The 21,972-nt window shown below is 46.6% G+C and overlaps 1 protein-coding gene across 1 annotated transcript; it reads right to left on the bottom strand.

The window, feature by feature from the left end:
- Window positions 1–4,192: 4,192 nt before the first annotated feature.
- On the bottom strand, window positions 4,193–21,765 carry LOC138368431 (uncharacterized). Its single transcript, XM_069330943.1, has 5 exons — window positions 21,639–21,765; window positions 12,102–13,825; window positions 10,119–10,289; window positions 5,657–5,731; window positions 4,193–4,630 (listed from the first exon to the last, which is right to left on the bottom strand). Exons 1-5 carry the CDS (start codon window positions 21,763–21,765, stop codon window positions 4,193–4,195), a joined length of 2,535 nt encoding a protein of 844 aa, XP_069187044.1.
- Window positions 21,766–21,972: the final 207 nt, after the last annotated feature.

The raw sequence follows: 21,972 nt of genomic DNA, 5'->3' as shown, positions 1-21,972 counted from the left end.
TAGGTAACAGGGGCATTCAGGGTGAAAAAAACTTTGCCCATTTGTTTCTGCCTCGTGCGGGAATCGAACCCGCGCCACAGAATTACGAGTCCTGCGCGCTATCCACCAGGCTACGAGGCCCCCCTACGGTGGTTCAGTCTACACCCAAGTGAGCCAGGTGTTGGAAGATAAGGATGGCCAGTTTACCGGTGGTCCAGTCTACACCCAAGTGAGCCAGGCGTTGGAAGATAAGGATGACCAGTTTACCGGTGGTCCAGTCTACACCCAAGTGAGCCAGGTGTTGGAAGATAAGGATGACCAGTTTACCGGTGGTCCAGTCTACACCCAAGTGAGCCAGGTGTTGGAAGATAAGGATGACCAGTTTACCGGTGGTCCAGTCTACACCCAAGTGAGCCAGGTGTTGGAAGATAAGGATGACCAGTTTACCGGTGGTCCAGTCTACACCCAAGTGAGCCAGGTGTTGGAAGATAAGGATGACCAGTTTACCGGTGGTCCAGTCTACACCCAAGTGAGCCAGGTGTTGGAAGATAAGGATGACCAGTTTACCGGTGGTCCAGTCTACACCCAAGTGAGCCAGGTGTTGGAAGATAAGGATGACCAGTTTACCGGTGGTCCAGTCTACACCCAAGTGAGCCAGGTGTTGGAAGATAAGGATGACCAGTTTACCGGTGGTCCAGTCTACACCCAAGTGAGCCAGGTGTTGGAAGATAAGGATGACCAGTTTACCGGTGGTCCAGTCTACACCCAAGTGAGCCAGGTGTTGGAAGATAAGGATGACCAGTTTACCGGTGGTCCAGTCTACACCCAAGTGAGCCAGGTGTTGGAAGATAAGGATGACCAGTTTACCGGTGGTCCAGTCTACACCCAAGTGAGCCAGGTGTTGGAAGATAAGGATGACCAGTTTACCGGTGGTCCAGTCTACACCCAAGTGAGCCAGGTGTTGGAAGATAAGGATGACCAGTTTACCGGTGGTCCAGTCTACACCCAAGTGAGCCAGGTGTTGGAAGATAAGGATGACCAGTCTACACCCAAGTGAGCCAGGTGTTGGAAGATAAGGATGACCAGTTTACCGGAGGTCCAGTCTACACCCAAGTGAGCCAGGTGTTGGAAGATAAGGATGACCAGTTTACCGGTGGTCCAGTCTACACCCAAGTGAGCCAGGTGTTGGAAGATAAGGATGACCAGTTTACCGGAGGTCCAGTCTACACCCAAGTGAGCCAGGTGTTGGAAGATAAGGATGACCAGTTTACCGGTGGTCCAGTCTACACCCAAGTGAGCCAGGTGTTGGAAGATAAGGATGACCAGTTTACCGGTGGTCCAGTCTACACCCAAGTGAGCCAGGTGTTGGAAGATAAGGATGACCAGTTTACCGGTGGTCCAGTCTACACCCAAGTGAGCCAGGTGTTGGAAGATAAGGATGACCAGTTTACCGGTGGTCCAGTCTACACCCAAGTGAGCCAGGTGTTGGAAGATAAGGATGACCAGTTTACCGGTGGTCCAGTCTACACCCAAGTGAGCCAGGTGTTGGAAGATAAGGATGACCAGTTTACCGGTGGTCCAGTCTACACCCAAGTGAGCCAGGTGTTGGAAGATAAGGATGACCAGTTTACCGGTGGTCCAGTCTACACCCAAGTGAGCCAGGTGTTGGAAGATAAGGATGACCAGTTTACCGGTGGTCCAGTCTACACCCAAGTGAGCCAGGTGTTGGAAGATAAGGATGACCAGTTTACCGGTGGTCCAGTCTACACCCAAGTGAGCCAGGTGTTGGAAGATAAGGATGACCAGTTTACCGGTGGTCCAGTCTACACCCAAGTGAGCCAGGTGTTGGAAGATAAGGATGACCAGTTTACCGGTGGTCCAGTCTACACCCAAGTGAGCCAGGTGTTGGAAGATAAGGATGACCAGTTTACCGGTGGTCCAGTCTACACCCAAGTGAGCCAGGTGTTGGAAGATAAGGATGACCAGTTTACCGGTGGTCCAGTCTACACCCAAGTGAGCCAGGTGTTGGAAGATAAGGATGACCAGTTTACCGGTGGTCCAGTCTACACCCAAGTGAGCCAGGTGTTGGAAGATAAGGATGACCAGTTTACCGGTGGTCCAGTCTACACCCAAGTGAGCCAGGTGTTGGAAGATAAGGATGACCAGTTTACCGGTGGTCCAGTCTACACCCAAGTCTGCGGGTTGTCCTGTCACAAAGTGCTCACAAGATTGTATTTGTTGAGTCAAGAAATAATTATGTTTTTGGAGAGGCAAGGTCAAAACACGGAGGAAATAGAATAAGAAAGTTGGCTCCAGGATCTGGCTCTTGCTGTGGCCATTACTGCACAGTTAACTGATCTTAATTTGAAATTACAAGGCAAAAACAAACTCATCAATTATCTTTATGATGACATCAAGAGCTTCATTACAAAACTAAACTTATGGAAGTCACAGTTGTCAAATGAAAATTTAGTTAGTTTAAAATTTAGTTTTAAATATTATTAAATGACTTCATTTGCCTAAGTGCAAAGAGGTGAAAAACATTAAGTGTAACAGTCACCTGGAGCTGTTGTCAGAGGAATTTCAGGAAAGATTTCGTTATTTCTCATCTTTTGAACACCACTTTGCATTATTCTCAGCACCATTCATCTTGGATGTTGCCAAGGCGGAAGAAAGCCTGCAGACAGACCTATTAGAGATGCAGTCTGATACTACACTCAGAGCGAAGTATCTTCAAGTGGGGATACCTGGCTTCTTCTCGTACCGTCCTGAAAAGTTTAAAAACTTCAGAAAGTTAATAAACATTGATATAGATCAATGCCTTAAACATTGTCACAAGGATTTGGGGTATATTGTTCTACCGATGTGTGTGTGAACAGTTATTTTCCTTCGTGAAATGAACAAAAACTTGTCAGAGAACAAGGCTGACTGATCAACACTTGTCATATCTGATCAAAGTGGGAACTGCACAGACATTTCAGCCAAACATAGCAAAAATTGTCATTAAACAGAGGTGTCAAGCCTCAGGACAAAACACTAGAAATGATTGGATAGTCGTAAATATATGTTCATTTTTAACTTGTAATTTGTGTACAATGTATTTTTTGCTGTTGCATAGAGTTTACATAGAATGTAACATAGAATGTTGCCGTTTAAAATGTATTTTTTTTTTCAAACTACTTTATTACTTTGCATTCAACAATGTGGGTACCCGCTAAACCATTTGTATACACCTTGTATATTTCTAAGTTTAAGCAATACAAATATTGTTCAATAATGAACAAATCCACAAGGACCGTGATGAGGGCTCGAACCTATGTCCAGGATGATCCCAGACGTGCCTTAGGCAACTGCGCCACGACATAAAAAAAAAAAAATGCAACCGGGATTGCTACTGCTCTCTCACGGCTCCTGCAGCCTCTCCGAGACACAAACCAGAGTTTCACACAATTCCCCCCGTGCACCCGGGCTCTGTCAACAAGCTGTTCCACCTCTTCGCCCTTACCTCAATGCACTCAGAAATCACAATAGCCTGATATATCAAATGAACAAATCTACAAGAGCCGTGATGAGGGTTCGAATGTACGATGAGGAATCTATGAGGAACGCTCATCTCTACGCTCTCATCTCATTTGGGAGCCGGTCGGCCGAGGGGAGCACGCTGGACTTGTGATCCTGTGGTCCTGGGTTAGATCCCAGGCGCCGTCGAGAAACAATGGGCAGAGTTTCTATCATCCTATGCCCCTGTTACCTAGCAGTAAAATAGGTACCTGGGTGTTAGTCAGCTGTCACGGGCTGCTTCCTGGGGGTGGAGGCCTGGTCGAGGACCGGGCCGCGGGGACACTAAAAAGCCCCGAAATCATCTCAAGATAACCTCAAGATAACGCTAGTGCTTCGGAGAAGCTGCGGGATCCTCGTGAGGGCAGTAGCACACCAGGTTGCAATTCTTTTAACCATGTCATGGCGCAGTCGACTAAGGCGCGTCTGGGATCGCGTCTGGAATGTTGGGATTGAATGAATGTTGGGAATGTTGCGCGTCTGGAATGTTGGGATCATCCCGGACGTAGGTTCGAACCCTCATCACGGCCCTTGTTGATGTGCATTTGATATATCACGCTATTGTGATTTCTGTGTGTATTCTGCAATAATTTATATTAAATGACTTCAATTAAGTAGTAAATGTGACCCATATGGCCCTCGGGGGACCCTCAGTTTAACTTGCCTGCTGTACAGAACACAGATTTAGACTCTTTAGTCGGTCCCAGTAGTTTAGATATTTTACCGAGTGGATTCTAGCAGTCAAGGCTCTCTGTACGCTCTCCAGGTCAGCAGTTTCTCCAGCTTTGACATTGTTGTCACTGTCATCCAGCACAGTGTCACTGTCATCCAGCACAGTGTCACTGTCATCCAGCACAGTGTCACTGTCATCCAGCACAGTGTCACTGTCATCCAGCACAGTGTCACTGTCATCCAGCACAGTGTCACTGTCATCCAGCACAGTGTCACTGTCATCCAGCACAGTGTCACTGTCATCCAGCACAGTGTCACTGTCATCCAGCACAGTGTCACTGTCATCCAGCACAGTGTCACTGTCATCCAGCACAGTGTCACTGTCATCCAGCACAGTGTCACTGTGCAACAGTATTCCACTCTAGAGAGTGACCGGCCAAGAGCCCTCTGGTTATACTCCTAGGAATACAAGCAAAAAAGATACATCATAATAATCTATACCTACAAAATGGTGTATTGAGTGGGTAGAGAGATGCGCAGACCCGTATTGAGAGCGGGAGGCGACGCCCAGGTGCCAAATTGCTCATGTGAACGCTTGGGCAGAACTTGCGAACATAATATTTTCCGACATATTGCCAACCATATATTTCCTGAAGAGGTTTGCCTAAAATTAAATGTTATTTTGAACTCTTCTTTGGAAATCTTCACGATTTACGTCTCCATTAAGTTTAATTTATCGCTCAGAACAGCGAGGGGGAAGAGTTCCATTTTGATGTGAATAACGTCGCAGGGGTCCCGCCGAGGTCCTGGGGTCCCGCCGTGGTCCTGGGGTCCCGCCGTGGTCCTGGGGTCCCGCCGTGGTCCAGGGGTCCCGCCGTGGTCCAGGGGTCCCGCCGTGGTCCAGGGGTCCCGCCGTGGTCCTGGGGTCCCGCCGTGGTCCTGGGGTCCCGCCGTGGTCCTGGGGTCCCGCCGAGGTCCTCGGGTCCCGCCGAGGGCCTCGGGTCCCGCCGTGGTCCTGGGGTCCCGCCGTGGTCCTGGGGTCCCGCCGTGGTCCTGGGGTCCCGCCGTGGTCCTGGGGTCCCGCCGTGGTCCTAACTTAACCTAACCTAAACTAACATAACAAAATCAATAATTTCTGTTTTTAATATAATATAATACAAATATTTAAAATAAACCAACTAGAAACAATTTATTGAAAATAAAGAAAATGACTCAGCCTATTAGGCAAATCAGTCCTTGCAAAGTAGGCCGAGAAGTGTGTTCTGACTACTAGGTACGACATATATGTGTGTGTGTGTGTGTGTGTGTGTGCGTGTGTGTGTGTATATATATATATATAATATATAAAATATATATATATATATATCCAAAGAATAACGAGGACGTAGCTGTTCACACAGTCACATATATTGCTTCATCTTCCACTAAATCTTAGAGCGATGTTTACCGCGAGCCAAAAGTTTCCAGGGAAACTATTCTGACGGAAGTTAATCTGAGAAGTTGAAGGCTGTTGCTGCAAGCTCTGCCAGAGAAGGTTTTATAATCCAACTAAAACTATTTTCTCTTCAACATAATCATACTGGCTTAGTGCCTTCTCTGCCCAGTAGTAATATTAACACAGACCAACATATCTGCAACTTATTATTATTTTATACACCACAGCATCTCATAATCCTGTCATTAATAATTATTAATAATATTCAAGATTAACGGAAATTGAGGTGGGCGATTTCCGTTTGACGCTGGTAGCATGCCGGCCTTATTGGCTCACGTCCAATATAGCCATAACGGCCGTAGGCCTTTATTGCACATTCCATAGACCTGAGCAGAGGTATATCCTACCTCTTCCATTATGGGCTGGCGGCATGTCTGTACGGAGGAGTGTTACTGCTCTCACACAAACTGTTCAGAAGTTATAATGTCTCTTGATGTGTAAGAGTGAATTATAATGGGAAAGCGCAAGCCATTAAGGCTATATAGTACTGGGAAGGGATTAGGATAAGGATTTGGGGTGGGACGGGGGGAAGGAATGGTGCCCAACCACTTGGACGGTCGGGGATTGAACGCCGACCTGCTTGAAGTGAGACCGTGGTTCTACCGTCCAGCCCAAGTGGTTGGGAAGAAGAACGCCATACTCCACACCTTCAGCATACTGCAGGGTGTGGTCTCGAGTACTCATCTAGTTGTGCTTGCGGGGGTTGAGCTCTGGCTCTTTGGTTCCGCCTCTCAACTGTCAATCAACTGGCGTACAGGTTCCTGAGCCTACTGGGCTCTATCATATCTACATTTGAAACTGTGTATGGAGTCAGCCCCCACCACATCACTGCCTAATGCATTCCATTTGTTAACTACTCTGACACTGAAAAAGATCTTTGTAACGTCCCTGTGGCTCATTTGGGTACTCAGTTTTCACCTGTGTACCCTTGTTCGTGTTACACCCGTGTTAAACAGTTTATCTACCCTGTCAATTCCTCTGATTAATTTGTAGGGTGTGATCATGTCTCCTCTGTCTTTCAGTGTCGTGAGATGCATTTCACGCAGCCTTTCCTCGTAACTCATGCCTCTTAGTTCTGGGACTAGCCTAGTGGCATACCTCTGAACTGTTTCCAGCTTTGTCTTGTGCTTAACATGGTACGGGCTCCATGCTGGGGCTGCATACTCCAGGATTGGTCTTACATATGTAGTATACAAGGTTCTGAATGATTCCTTGCACAGGTTCCTGAAGGCAGTTCTGATGTTAGCCAGCCTTGCATACGCCGCAGACGTTATTCTTTTTAAGTGGGCTTCAGGAGATTGGTTTGGTGTGATATCAACTCCTAGAACTCGCTCTTTCTCTCTGTCCATTTCATGAAGGACTTCATCTCCCATTCGGTATCCTGTGTCTGGCCTCCTGTTTCCTCCGCCTAGCTTCATTACCTTACATTTACTCGGGTTGAACCTTTGTAACCATTTGTTGGACCATTCCTTCAGTTTGTCTAGGTCATCTTGTAGCCTCGTACTATCATCCTCCGTCTTAATCCTCCCCATATTGTTTGCTGATGATGCAAAAATTGAGAGGAACGATTCTGTATTTTCTGGAAGATCATTTATATATATCAGAAACAGAATAAGGCCAAGGATTGATCCCTGCCAGACTCCACTGGTGATTCCTCTCCAATCTGAGGCCTCACCCTTCAGAGTGACTCGCTGTATTCTGTTACTTAGGTATTTCCTTATTCAATGGAGTACTTTCCCTTTCACTCCCGCCTGCATCTCCAGCTTTTGCACTAGTCTCTGGTGGGGTACTGTGCCAAAGGCTTTCTGGAAATCCAAAAATATGCAGTCTGCCCACCATCCTCTTTCTTTCCTGATTTTTGTTGCCTGATCGTAGAATTCAATTAATCCTGTGAGACATGACTTGCCATCCCTGAACCCATGCAGATGTTGAGTCAGAAAGTTCCTTCACTCCAGATGTTCCACTAGCATTTTTCACACAATCTGCTCTATCAACTTGCTTGGTATGTAAGTTAGGTACACTCCTGTAGTTTTGTTCCTCCTGTCTATCCCCTTGTATATCGGGACTTCATTTGCCGTCTTCCAAATATCTAGCAGTTCACCTGTTACCAGTGATTTATTATACACCATGAGAGTGGCAGGCACCGTGTTCTGTTCCTTCCTTTAGTATCCATGGTGATATTCCATCCAAGCCAATAGTCTTTGTCACATCCAATTCTAACAAACACTTCCTTACATCCCCACTGGTAATCCCAAACTCTTCTAGTGGTGCCTGGTTAACTATTCCTTCTCTTATCTGTGGCACGTCTCCTTGCTCTAATGTGAAGACCTCCTGGAATTTCTTATTGAGTTCCTCACACACACTTCCTTGTCGTTTGATGTGAATCTGTCTGCCCCTGTCCTCAGTTTCATTACCTGTTCCTTCACTGTTGTTTTTCTCCCGATGTGGCTGTGCAGCAATTTAGGTTGAGTGTTTGTCTTGTTTGCTATGTCATTTTCGTATTGCCCTTCTGCTTCTCTTCTCACTCCTGATGTATTCATTCCTGTCAATATGGTAACCTCTGCTCTCAAGTGTTCTGTTATTTCTATAGTTTCTCCATGCTCTTTTACTTAGTTGCTTTGCTAGGTTACATCTCTGATTAAACCATGAGTTTCTCATCTGCATTTAATTTTTTTCCTATTAAACCGGGATAAACTTGTCTGCTGCGTCCTGCGCGATGTATTCCATCATGTTTTGGGCCGTCATTCTCCTGAGCTCTGTATCCCATGTTATATATGTTTCGAATTTTCTTATCTCCACATAGTTTCCCTTTTGGAATGCCGGCCTCTGGTTTTCAGGTTCCTTCCTTGAGTACATTAACCCTTCTTCGACCAGATACTCAAACACCAGTACACTGTGGTCGCTCATTCCTACTGGGGCCTCGAAGCCGATTTCCCTTATGTCGGAGTCGTTCAGAGTGAAGACTAGGTCGAGTCTCGCTGGTTCGTTGTTTCCTCCTCATTCTTGTGGGGTTCCCTGACGTGCTGGCTTAAAAAGTTCTTTGTTGCCACCTCCAATAGTTTAGCTCTTCATGTTTCCTCTCCTCAATGCGGTTCCTTGTTCTCCCAGTCAATCCTTCCGTGATTGAAGTCCCCCATGATGAGCAGATGGGATCGAATTCTACAGGCAGCAGAGGTTGTCCTCTCAATTATATTGTTAACTGCCATGTTGTTTCTGTCACACTTTTGCCGGGATCTTCTGTCGTTTGGTGGAGGGTTATATATCCCCACTACTACTACCGGGCTGTGGTGGGTATGTGGGCCTGCGGGCAGCTAGAAGCAACAGCCTGGTGGAACAAACTCTCACAAGCCTGGCCTCGGGGTGGGTTTAGGGAGTAGAACAACTCCCAGAACCCCATCAACCAGGTATCAACCAGGTAACCCTTGGTCCTCGAGTGTGTACACGGTATTATTTCCTCACACGGGAAAGATGTCTGGTAAAATACGCAAAATAACTCCACTGAAATGGGGGCTTGATAATGCCCAAACCACACATCAGAAAATTATAACCACGTTTCGTCCTTACACGTCGGGATAATGGTCCAGGACGGACCGAAACGTCGTCGTTTCTCTATTTTCTGACGTGTGGTTTGGTCATCATATCTCCAGCCACGTTACTGCGACATCGTCTACACAGGGGCTCGTTAAGAGAGGTTAGAGATACCTCTATAAGACCATGTTGCCCAAAAGTACTCCGTACTCTCTCTAGACGAACTAAGGAAGTAACCAACGGACCCCCCCCCCTAATTATCTTCGAATGGGAACGTGTCACATTAATACAGAATATTCAGAGTCACTTTTCCATATGCCGCTGATGTTATTGTGTTTATATATAACTCTAGTGCAGGAATAATATCCATTCCCAAATCTTTTTCAGTCACAAAGGTTTGTAGTTTCATTTCCCTTATGCTCTAGATTGTTTTTGGTCTTTGATTACCCAACCAATATAATAATGTATATTTGTTGAGGTTGAACACTAAGTCATTTATCTTCCCACTCTTAGAGCTCATCAGTCTCTAATTATCTCCCACTCATCATCAGGTTTTACAGTCTTCAATAATTTTGCATCATCTACGAACTTTCACAAGTTCAAGCTCACTCCCACGGGAAAGTTACTCACATATATTTGTCTCGATGTCCCGAAGTCTCGATGTCCCGAAGTCTCGATGTCCCGAAGTCTCGAATCGAGACGAATCTTGTTACCCCCCCCCCCCTCTAGCTCGGCACCTTTTGCTCTCATAGTGACTCTTTGTTTTCTCTCTGGCAGGTACTTCCTGATCCAGTTCAGCATATTCGATGTATTCCACCTTCTATTTCCAGTAGATTTTCAGGAGGAATAAAATCAAGTGTTTTTTGACAGTCAGCTTTGAGGTTACCTTGAGATGGTTTCGAGTAACCACAACCTTGGTCTCAGACCATGATGCCTCCTGGATGATGGTCTGGTTAATGGTCTGGTTAATTTTCCTGTTGGACTCTGCAGCATGTAGTCTAGCGTAGGAACCACAGTGTGATTGATCAAGTACTCTACGGAGGTGTTTTATCGAGTTCTTTTGAACACCGAAAGAGGTCAACTAATTATACATCTTAAAGATTATGGTGTCCTTATGTTTATAGTATCGACTCAAGAGTACTCATTGTACTCCTGATTGGTCAATGGGGCTATTGTGCATTTCCTGCCATGCTTCCTTGCCTTGTAAGGAATTTCAGTGTGCAGATTTGGATTAGATTCCTCTAATATCTTCCTCTGTTCCGGGTTTTCTGTAACTTTTCCATGCATGTTTTGGGCCTTTCCATCTCTTCCCTGCATTGTCTATTGAACCATATGTTCTATTGAACCATACGCGTTTCACGTCTGTTTCATTTTTGATTAGGATAAACAGCTCTGGCAACAGCACATTTCCGGGATATGAATTTCATCATTTCACTTCTTGGGCACCATTCCTACCTGCCGTCCCATCCCAAATCCTTATCCTGATCCCTTCCAAGTGCTATACAGTCGTAATGGCTTGGTGCTTTCCCCTGATACTTCTCTCCCCTCACTTTTTGTCTCCTGGTGGCTTACTCCTTGGTGTGACCGCCTCTCGTGCCCTCACTGTGTAGGCGACGGCACTACTGCAGTAGACACTAGCTCCTAGAGGCACCTCTTACCTTCTACCTTCCAGGTCTTCTCACCATTTGGGAGTGGGAGCCGGTCGGCCGAGCGGACAGCACACTGGACTTGTGATCCTGTGGTCCCGGGGTCGATCCCGGGCGCCGGCGAGAAAAAATGGGCAGAGTTTCTTTCACCCTATGCCCCCTGTTACCTAGCAGTAAAATAGGTACCTGGGTGTTAGTCAGCTGTCACGGGCTGCTTCCTGGGGGTGGAGGCCTGGTCGAGGACCGGGCCGCGGGGACACTAAAGCCCCGAAATCATCTCAAGATAACCTCAAGATAACCATATGCCTCGTTTTGGGCACGTACAAGGTCTGGTGGTTCCTCCTCCCATTCATCTTGTCAGTTCTGTGATATGTTGCCTCAAGAAGTGCGTGTGAGCTGTATCCGTAAGGTTGGGGCTCTGTGCCTTTTCACCCCCTTGGGTGAAAATTAACCCCTTCATTACTCAACCCTCTATGCTAGGCGTGGTTATAATTCTAAAGTACTGGTATCTTGTCCACCATTACTTTCAGGCAAGTCTCAAAGCATTGGTCGTATTCTTCTCGAGAGTTTCTGTGTATCGAGGGGTTATAAATACCAGCTAGCACAATCTTCATAGTTACAGTTCCTACCATGTTTTTCTACTGACCAGTTTTGTCAAATAATTCTCTTTCCTCAAAGCTGCAGTTGAGCAGTAACAGTAAGGCCAGCCCTCCCCCCCACTGCTCGCCCTTCATTCCATATTACCTGGTAACCTCACCATATTACCTGGTAACCTCTTGGAAAAGATCGTGTTCTCTATAACGCTTATAGTTTTGTTTCCATAATTGCAATAATTTGTGGCTTTTGTGGCATCCATTCTTTTAGCTCTACTCCCTTATTAGTAAATTGATTTGCATTCGTGTACATTAATGCTTCTCATATCCAATGAACTGGTGGGGTTTTAAACTTGGGTTATGGGGGTTCGAAAACCAGTGCTGATTGGACAAGAGGTGTGTACATTGAGCAAGTCACTAGTGAAAGCTCAGTTACATGGATCCTACCTGGAGAGGGTTCTAGCTGGGAGTTGATCTACTTGTGAGAGCTTGGTCCAACAGGCTGTGTTGCTTGGAGCGGCCCGCAGGCCCACCTATCCACTACAGCCTGGTTGGTCTGGCACTCCTTGCAGGAAGCTATATAGATGCTTTTTAGATGAAAGCCTCGACAGATTGATATGATATACTGACCTGTTGAGTTGCTTCCCTGTTCTTGCCCACTGCTTGTGTTGCTGCTTCCCTGTTCTTGCCCACCGCTTGTGTTGCTGCTTCCCTGTTCTTGCCCTCCGCTTGTGTTGTTGCTTCCCTGTTCTTGCCCACTGCTTGTGTTGTTGCTTCCCTGTTCTTGCCCACTGCTTGTGTTGCTGCTTCCCTGTTCTTGCCCACTGCTTGTGTTGCTGCCTCCCTGTTCTTGCCCACTGCTTGTGTTGCTGCTTCCCTGTTCTTGCCCGCTGCTTGTGTTCCTGCTTCCCTGTTCTTGCCCGCTGCTTGTGTTCCTGCTTCCCTGTTCTTGCCCACTGCTTGTGTTCCTGCTTCCCTGTTCTTGCCCGCTGCTTGTGTTGCTGCTTCCCTGTTCTTGCCCACTGCTTGTGTTGTTGCTTCCCTGTTCTTGCCCACTGCTTGTGTTGCTGCCTCCCTGTTCTTGCCCACTGCTTGTGTTGCTGCCTCCCTGTTCTTGCCCTCCGCTTGTGGTGCTGCCTCCCTGTTCTTGCCCACTGCTTGTGTTGCTGCCTCCATGTTCTTGCCCACTGCTTGTGTTGCTGCCTCCCTGTTCTTGCCCACTGCTTGTGGTGCTGCCTCCCTGTTCTTGCCCACTGCTTGTGTTGCTGCTTCCCTGTTCTTGCCCACTGCTTGTGTTGCTGATTCCCTGTTCTTGCCCACTGCTTGTGGTGCTGCCTCCCTGTTCTTGCCCACTGCTTGTGTTGCTGCCTCCCTGTTCTTGCCCACTGCTTGTGTTGCTGCCTCCCTGTTCTTGCCCACTGCTTGTGGTGCTGCCTCCCTGTTCTTGCCCACTGCTTGTGTTGCTGCTTCCCTGTTCTTGCCCACTGCTTGTGTTGCTGCTTCCCTGTTCTTGCCCACTGCTTGTGTTGCTGCCTCCCTGTTCTTGCCCACTGCTTGTGTTGCTGCCTCCCTGTTCTTGCCCACTGCTTGTGTTGCTGCTTCCCTGTTCTTGCCTACTGCTTGTGTTGCTGCCTCCCTGTTCTTGCCCACTGCTTGTGGTGCTGCCTCCCTGTTCTTGCCCACTGCTTGTGTTGCTGCCTCCCTGTTCTTGCCCACTGCTTGTGTTGCTGCCTCCCTGTTCTTGCCCACTGCTTGTGGTGCTGCCTCCCTGTTCTTGCCCACTGCTTGTGGTGCTGCCTCCCTGTTCTTGCCCACTGCTTGTGTTGCTGCCTCCCTGTTCTTGCCCACTGCTTGTGTTGCTGCCTCCCTGTTCTTGCCCACTGCTTGTGGTGCTGCCTCCCTGTTCTTGCCCGCTGCTTGTGTTGCTGCCTCCCTGTTCTTGCCCACTGCTTGTGGTGCTGCTTCCCTGTTCTTGCCCGCTGCTTGTGGTGCTGCCTCCCTGTTCTTGCCCACTGCTTGTGTTGCTGCCTCCCTGTTCTTGCCCACTGCTTGTGTTGCTGCCTCCCTGTTCTTGCCCACTGCTTGTCGTGCTGCTTCCCTGTTCTTGCCCACTGCTTGTGTTGTTGCTTCCCTGTTCTTGCCCGCTGCTTGTGTTGCTGCTTCCCTGTTCTTGCCCACTGCTAGTGTTGCTGCTTCCCTGTTCTTGCCCGCCGCTTGTGTTGCTGCTTCCCTGTTCTTGCCCGCTGCTTGTGTTCCTGCTTCCCTGTTCTTGCCCGCTGCTTGTGTTCCTGCTTCCCTGTTCTTGCCCACTGATCGTGTTGTTGCTTTCCTGTTCTTGCCCTCCGCTTGTGGTGCTGCTCACATCTCGTACTTGTTCTTAGTTTCCTCCATATCCTCCTCGGACCTGTCCCACCTACCGTGTAGTTCACGTCACTAAGATCCTCCCCTTCACTGGGAACCTTCCCAGCCCATCACCAGTGTGCCCATCACCAGTGTTCCCATCACCAGTGTTCCCATCACCAGTGTTCCCATCACCAGTGTTCCCATCACCAGTGTTCCCATCACCAGTGTGCCCATCACCAGTGTGCCCATCACCAGTGTGCCCATCACCAGTGTGCCCATCACCAGTGTGCCCATCACCAGTGTGCCCATCACCAGTGTGCCCATCACCAGTGTGCCCATCACCAGTGTGCCCATCACCAGTGTGCCCATCACCAGTGTGCCCATCACCAGTGTGCCCATCACCAGTGTGCCCATCACCAGTGTGCCCATCACCAGTGTTCCCATCACCAGTGTTCCCATCACCAGTGTTCCCATCACCAACATTGCTCACGAATTTTGGTGAGGGGTTTTCTGGGACCTTTTTCTGGCCTCCCTTCTCCAGACTCTGGCACTGGTAGATAGTAGATTCCCGCCTATTTCTCTCCTTTCTCCAGACTCTGGCACTGGTAGATAGTAGATTCCCGCCTATTTCTCTCCTTTCTCCAGACTCTGGCACTGGTAGATAGTAGATTCCCGCCTATTTCTCTCCTTTCTCCAAACTCTGGCACTGGTAGATAGTAGATTACCGCCCATTTCTCTCCTTCTCCAGACTCTGGCTGTGGTAGATAGTAGATTACCGCCTATTTCTCTCCTCCAGACTCTGGCACTGGTAGATAGTAGATTACCGCCTATTTCTCTCCTTCTCCAGACTCTGGCTATGGTAGATAGTAGATTACCGCCCATTTCTCTCCTTCTCCAGACTCTGGCTGTGGTAGATAGTAGATTACCGCCTATTTCTCCCCCTTCTCCAGACTCTGGCTATGGTAGATAGTAGATTACCGCCTATTTCTCCCCTTCTCCAAACTCTGGCTCAGGTAGATAGTAGATTACCGCCTATTTCTCTTCTTCTCCAGACTCTGGCACTGGTAGATAGTAGATTACCGCCTATTTCTCTCCTTCTCCAGACTCTGGCACGGGTAGATAGTAGATTACCACCTATGTCTTTCCTTCCAACTGCTGCTGTGCACTTCTCCACCTGCTGGGGGCTCACCGCCCCCCTTACTCCTGATTTAATGAACTGCTGTTCGCTCTGAGAATTTATCTACTTCAGTAAATATTTTTTTTTTCTTCAGATCTTGTTGCTTGTTTCAAGGTATTTGATTACCTCTTGGGAGGGAACTTTTGTTTTGTCTCGTCTTGCACTGGAGTAGTTGAGCATGGCAGGGGGGGGGGGGGGGACCTCAGTACCTGTGCCGCGTCCCCTTAAAGCGGTACTTACCTAATTGTGCTTGCGGGGGTTGAGCTTTGTCTCTTTGGTCCCGCCTCTCAACTGTCAATCGACTGGTGTACAGGTTCCTGAGCCTATTGGGCTCTATCATATCTACACTTGAAACTGTGTATGGAGTCAGCCTCCACCACATCACTGCCTAATGCATTCCATTTATTAACTACTCTGACACTGAAAAAATTCTTTCTAACGTCTCTGTGGCTCATCTGGGTACTAAGTTTCCACCTGTGTCCCCTTGTTCGTGTCCCACACGTGCTGAAGAGTTTGTCTTTGTCCACCCTGTCAATTCCCCTGAGAATTTTGTAGGTGGTTATCATGTCTCTCCTTACTCTTCTGTTTTCCATGGACGTGAGGTTCAGCTCCCTTAGCCTTTCCTTGAAGCTCATACCTCTCAGTTCCGGGACGAGCCTGGTGGCATACCGCTGAATCTTCTCTAACTTTGTCTTGTGTTTAGCTAAATATGGACTCCAGGCTGGAGCTGCGGTGTGGCTCAATAAGGTGTAACACTTGGCATGATTTTCCGGAACTGATACGAATGTCGTAATTTAATTAATTTTAAAGTCTGTGTTTTCCAAGGAAGAGTTTGGTCACTTGAAGACTTGCGTCTTGTAGTGGCCAGGAGTTGAGTGAATCACGACCTATGGGGGCCAAGAGACGAGAGAATCACGGCCTATGGGGGCCAAGAGACGAGAGAATCACGACCTATGGGGGCCATGAGACGAGAGAATCACGGCCTATGGGGGCCAAGAGACGAGAGAATCACGACCTATGGGGGCCATGAGACGAGAGAATCACGGCCTATGGGGGCCAAGAGACGAGAGAATCACGGCCTATGGGGGCCATGAGACGAGAGAATCATGGCCTATGGGGGCCACCGGACCAGCGGACAGCACACTGGACTTGTGATCCTGTTGTCCCGGGTTCGATCCCGGGCGCCGGCGAGAAACAATGGGCAGAATTTCTTTCACCCTATGCCCCTGTTACCTAGCAGTAAAATAGGTACCTGGGTGTTAGTCAGCTGTCACGGGCTGCTTCCTGGGGGTGGAAGCCTGGTCGAGGACCGGGCCGCGGGGACACAAAAAGCCCCGAAATCATCTCAAGATAACCTCAAGATAACCAAGAGACGAGGCTGAACCATGGCGTGTGACATCCCTGGAGTTTATCACCAGCGCGGCTAGGCCCATTTGTTTTTTCCCTCTTCTGCCGACGTGAGCACACATTGTGAGCGTGCTCTACTGTGTGAGCGCACACAGGCTCTAATCCTGTCCCGCCGTGACAGGATCAGAGATCTGCTCCAGTACATAGTGAGTGAGTGAGCCTTCACCCAAAGTAGGTGATTGAAGTGCTGTACAATTATATATTTTTTCAAATATATATACAAGAGTTGTTACATTCTTGTACAACCACTAGTACGCGTAGCGTGTCGGGCAGGTCTTTATTCCTAATTTCCCCCGGAATACGACCCGCCAAATCGTTTAACAACCAGGTACCCATTTTACTGCTGGGTGAACAGAGGCTACAGTTAAGGATTGGCACCCGGTCAATCCTCAGCCGGCCAGGATCCGAACCCCCACACCAAATTGTTTATCACAACGGCCAGCCGCGCTGGTGAGGTTCACACACAAAGGTGAACAAAATGAACTAAAAAAAACAAAAAAAGTCCCGGGATTCGACTCCCGGGCTTTCATTCGGCGCGATGCTTCACAACTCACAATGAACCATCTCCAGTGAAACAAAAGTCAAAGAACCTGATAACAAAAATCGTTGTCTATGTAAATGGAAGAATGTGAACGAATTAAAATTGTGAATAGTGAACGAACAAAATGGGGAAAAATATATATATATATATTTTTACTCCTCGCTGGAATGACAACATCTGTGTGTGGAGGCGAGAGGTCCAGCCAGGCTACTCTTGTGCGCCGGATTGAAGAATAACACTGTGAGGGTTTTAAAGCGATTTAGAGCGTATTGCAGGGTTTCTAATTCAAATATCCGATTTAGAAAGTGAAAACGGGATCTTGCCTGGCTTATAATTAAACTGAAAATGATTGCAGAGTTAAAATGATTTCTGAGTAAAATTTTAGTAAATACAGATACATTCAACGTCATTAATGAAGTCCCGGGTCGGGTACCTTTGGATGATTCGGAGGGGGGGGGGGGAGTAGGGGGGGCCCGGTCTCTGACCAGGTCACCTAGTTGGTGGAGTGGTCACCCAGGCTGTTGGACGCGGCTGCTCGCAGCCTGACGTATGAGTCACAGCCTGGTTGATCAGTTATTTTTTGCAGGTGTTTATCCAGTTCTCTCTTGAACTGTGACGGGTGATAACTGTGAGGGGTCGGCCAGTTATGCCCCTTATGTGTAGTGGAAGCGTGTTGAACAGTCTCGGGCCTCTGATGTTGATAGTTCTCTCTCAGAGTACCTGTTGCACCTCTGCTCTTCAACGGGGGTATTCTGCACATCCTGCCATGTCTTCTGGTCTCATGTGATGTTATTTTTGTGTGCAGGTTTGGGACCAGCCCCTCTACTATTTTCCACGTGTAAATTATTATGTATCTCTCCCGCCTGTGCTCAAGAAAATATACATTTAATATATCAGTCCGCATAATTTCGATGTTTTAGTGAGCATATTCTAGCAGTAAATGATCTTTGCACATACTCAGGGTCTCCATTTTTTCCAGCTTTGAATTCAGCTGAAATCCGGTGTCGGGCGTAATGAAGTCAAATGTCGGGCCTCCACGGTGTACCGGGCCCCCCTTCTCTCATAAATTTATTTATTTATTTTATTTATTTATTTATTTATTTATATACAAGAAGGTACATTGGGATTGTGAGGATACATAGGATAATAATTACAATCTTGTAAAGCCACTAGTACGCGCAGCGTTTCGGGCAGATTAAATAATTATATCTGTGTAGGTTTTGTCGTGGAATATGAGCTATCTTGCCTTCGCTCCACGATGCAATTCAGTTTGGACGCTTTTTAAGGTGTTGTCAGGAGGTTCTGCACGTTGGTGTTGGCGGTTAAATTTGTGTGCTTATGTTAAGTCAGCGGTTATACCAGCTTTAAATTGGGCTATTAGTGTGCATCAATATTCCAATCGAGAGAGTAGAAGTTCCTTAAAAAAATAACATCTATGCATTTATCGCCGAATTTAGACGGCATTTTGTTATATATAGACGGGGGGGGGGGGGAGAAGAGTCATGCATACGCGTAGACAGACAGACAGACAGAGGCGAAATTCGTCCATTGAAATTCCATTCCATTCGTCCATGTCCTTCAGAAAACGCAAATTTCTTGTCTGACTTTGAAAGTTGCATTAAAATTCCAACCCGTTCTCGCACTTTCGTATAGTCAATATTGACTTATTAAATAAGTGCATATGTGACATACTAATTTATTGTGAATATTTTAGTTTACCTTGAAAAGCTTCATAGAAAACACCGACCTTACCTAACCTTCTTAGTATGTTAAGATAAGCATCTTATTGCTTCGTAATTACAATTATTACTTAACCTATTATAGGTATAGGTTAAGTAATAATTGTAATTACGAAGCAATAAGATGCTTATCTTAACATACTAAGAAGGTTAGGTAAGGTCGGTGTTTTCTATGAAGCTTTTCAAGGTAAACTAAAATATTCACAATAAATTAGTATGTTATATATGCACTTATTTAATAAGTCAATATTGACTGTAAGAAAGTGCGAGAACGGGTTGTAAAATTCACTTCGACTCCTAATCCCCCCCCCCCCCCCTGTTTTTTCTTGTCTATGCGAGTTACTGACATAGAAGCCCGAGTTTTGTGCAAGCTAAAAGGCTGGATGTTTTCATGCTAGGCTAATATCGCTTGTTGCTGGAATGAGAGTTATTTAAGGTGTAAACTTTGGTATTGGAACACCAGTTACTAGAGTATACTGATGCTATAGTTACATACACACTGTAGTGAATGATGATGTTAGAACATCCACTGTACATAAACAGTTAATAACAGTACATAAGGTGGTAAACTCAGAACGTTCATTATACAAATAATTTATTCAGGAATAATAATTTCAACCTCACATAATCCTTCAGTAATTTAGTTAAGATCAGCGTTGTAGTCATAATACACGTAAATGAACAAAGTTATTTAATCAGTCATAACTTTATGCATAAATGTTCGTTTTGCACGCGCGCGCGCGCACACACATGTTTAGCTTATGTATATATATTAATACATCTTCATTCCTTCTGAAGATGTATTAATATATGAAAGTACTTAAGGAAATTCCTGTTTCGATTCTTCCTCCGTGGTCTGACACTGTCACATTTAGTTTAGTTTACATAAATGTATAGTAAATTTTTTACCTAAGAGAGTCATAATAATATGATATTTCAGAAGTTATAATATGTTTACTCAAGTATTAGATTTCGATTTGCAAGGTACATTTATCAATGATGTTAAAATCATTACAGTTGTCAAATTCAGAATAAGAAACTACTTCTGTAACAAGGTACACAAATTGTTACAAAAATAGTTGAACTAAACAGATGAACATCAGTCAAAATCAATCTTTACATTTTGGCTTAATAAAGCGAGTAACATCCAGTTTACTCCCCTTACTGAAAGGTGAAATAACTAAATAGAGTGTAATTTATCACTAGAGTTCGAGTTGAGTTTACTCATTATGCACCCCATACCCATTTCTTGGGCAGTACACATTATATTTTACAAAGTAAGACAATGAAAATTCAATTTAAAGTACTAATATTAACTAATAATTCAATTAATTTATGCCAAAAAAAAATACTGGAGGGCCTTGTCCCAAATTTGTGCAGTAGAATAACAACATACTGGAGCGAAAGGTACTGAAGGAAATGAGAACCAGTGAGATATAGAGGTATCATAGGCACAATCAGAGAACACTGTCTGAACATCAGCCACAGCTGTTAAACACCCTCCCAGGAAGCATTAGAAATATTGCTGGGACAAAGGTGGATGTATTCAAGAGACACTTAGACAGGTTCTTGCAAGAAGTGCCGGACCAACCAGTCTCTAGTGGACTTGTGGGCCTGCGGGCCGCTCCAAGCAACAGCCTGTTGAACCAAGTTATCACAAGTCGAGCCTGGCCCCAGGCCGGGCTCGGGGAATACAAGAACTTCTGAAAAAAACCTCTCCATAGGGTTAGCCATAAACCCTCTCCTGGTATGCTGCAGATAAAACAAAAATCCCACCCTCTACACTATCAATCAACAAATTCTAGGGAGATTGCGAATCAAAATCACTAACTGGACATCCACCTTGCAAGTTGAACTTTTTTTTTTTTTTTTTTTTTTTTTTACATGCAAGTATAAGGCAATAAATACAATAAAAAGAACAGAAGAAACAAAATAATCAAAACAAAAAACCACCGGCCAGAAGGACTGACAGCACAGCACAAGAACAACAAACATCAACAGAACACAAGAGGAAATAGCGTAAACAGGCTAGCAATACACAAAACATAATAACACATAAAGCAAAACAATCATAACACATTGGGAAAGCATTAGGATAACAAAAAAAATATATATAAAAATATACAACAAGCCAAGAAACAGAAACATAAGCCACACCTGGCACAATAACAACACAAACAATAAACAAGAACACGCACAAATAACCACTGGCCGTGCAAGAAATAAAAGGAGAGGCACAAGCACAGAACATAATAGGGCAAACATCATAGCCAGAGGGACACATAACACAACAGACTCAAAGGAACAGATAATCAGTGAGTGGTATAGCTACACGCAAAGCATGTTAAGAAATATAAGAAACACAATAAACAGGGTCATGAGAAAACTAAACATAACACCGGCCTGAAAGGCGCACAATAAATTATAACACATAGCAGAACATACCACAGGTCCCATTCACACAATAAACACACAGCAACCACACAAACTACTCAAATTACTCATACTTTTCCGGCCACTTCGCCGCCGGGAAACGAAGACAATATGCCTCCCAAAGCAACATGATGTTTTCCGGAACAGGGTGACTATGGGCAATACGAGGATCAGTCATCAAGTCCAGCACACCCACAACAAAACACCGAGCCTGCGGAACCCAGACGGATGAGGGGCACCACGGAACAGGCTGCACGCAATCAACAAAGTGAAACGACAAAGGGTTCTGCTTCCCATCATACGCCACGCCGGAGGCCAAGACGATTGGGAGGTGCTTTCCCCCACGGGGCCGAGCAACGGGCAGCGCACTGGTAGCCTCCTTGGCAGCCCCACAGAGCCCCGTGGCAACCACCGGACGTGTCACCTGCAGGGACCCCCAACGTCGAGCATCCTTCTTCAGCACCAGCACGAGGTCGCGGCCCGCACCAGCACCCACACCACCGACGTCCGGAGGAGCGACCACCCACACTGCGGAGAACCTTCTGCAGAAGAAAGAACAGGAGGTAAATCATAAGCAGAATCGTCGTCATCAGCAGGCACATGGACGTCAGCAACCACCATCGACATAGAACGAAGCACCCGAATCCACCACATCATCGCCCGAAGACCCACCGGCGTCGAAATCCTCCACATCAGCTCAAGCAGTAGAAGAACGCCGGGACTGCTTGGGCTCCAGCCACACATCCTCAGAGCCGGAGGCGGACCCAGAACCAAGGGCTTCACAAGCCATGTGAACCGATGCCCGTCGCATGACGGCTGCAGCCTCAACCGCAGAGGGAACCGGGCTGCACACAACAGGAT

The sequence above is a fragment of the Procambarus clarkii genome, chromosome 25 (genome assembly GCF_040958095.1).
Source record: "Procambarus clarkii isolate CNS0578487 chromosome 25, FALCON_Pclarkii_2.0, whole genome shotgun sequence".
Taxonomy (NCBI): domain Eukaryota; kingdom Metazoa; phylum Arthropoda; class Malacostraca; order Decapoda; family Cambaridae; genus Procambarus; species Procambarus clarkii.
The sequence above is the reverse complement of the archived record's forward strand: the minus strand, read 5'-3'. Positions and strand labels throughout refer to the sequence as shown.

Excerpts from the sequence above, each read along its gene's own strand:
- LOC138368431 (XM_069330943.1), bottom strand. The coding sequence starts at position 21,765 with ATGTGGTGGATTCGGGTGCTTCGTTCTATGTCGATGGTGGTTGCTGAC. Across the intron at positions 13,826-21,638 it reads TGCAGAAGGTTCTCCGCAGT|CACCACAAGCGGAGGGCAAG; the intron begins GTGGGTGGTCGC and ends AGATGTGAGCAG. Across the intron at positions 4,631-5,656 it reads CTGGAAACTTTTGGCTCGCG|AGTGGAATACTGTTGCACAG; the intron begins GTAAACATCGCT and ends GTCACTCTCTAG.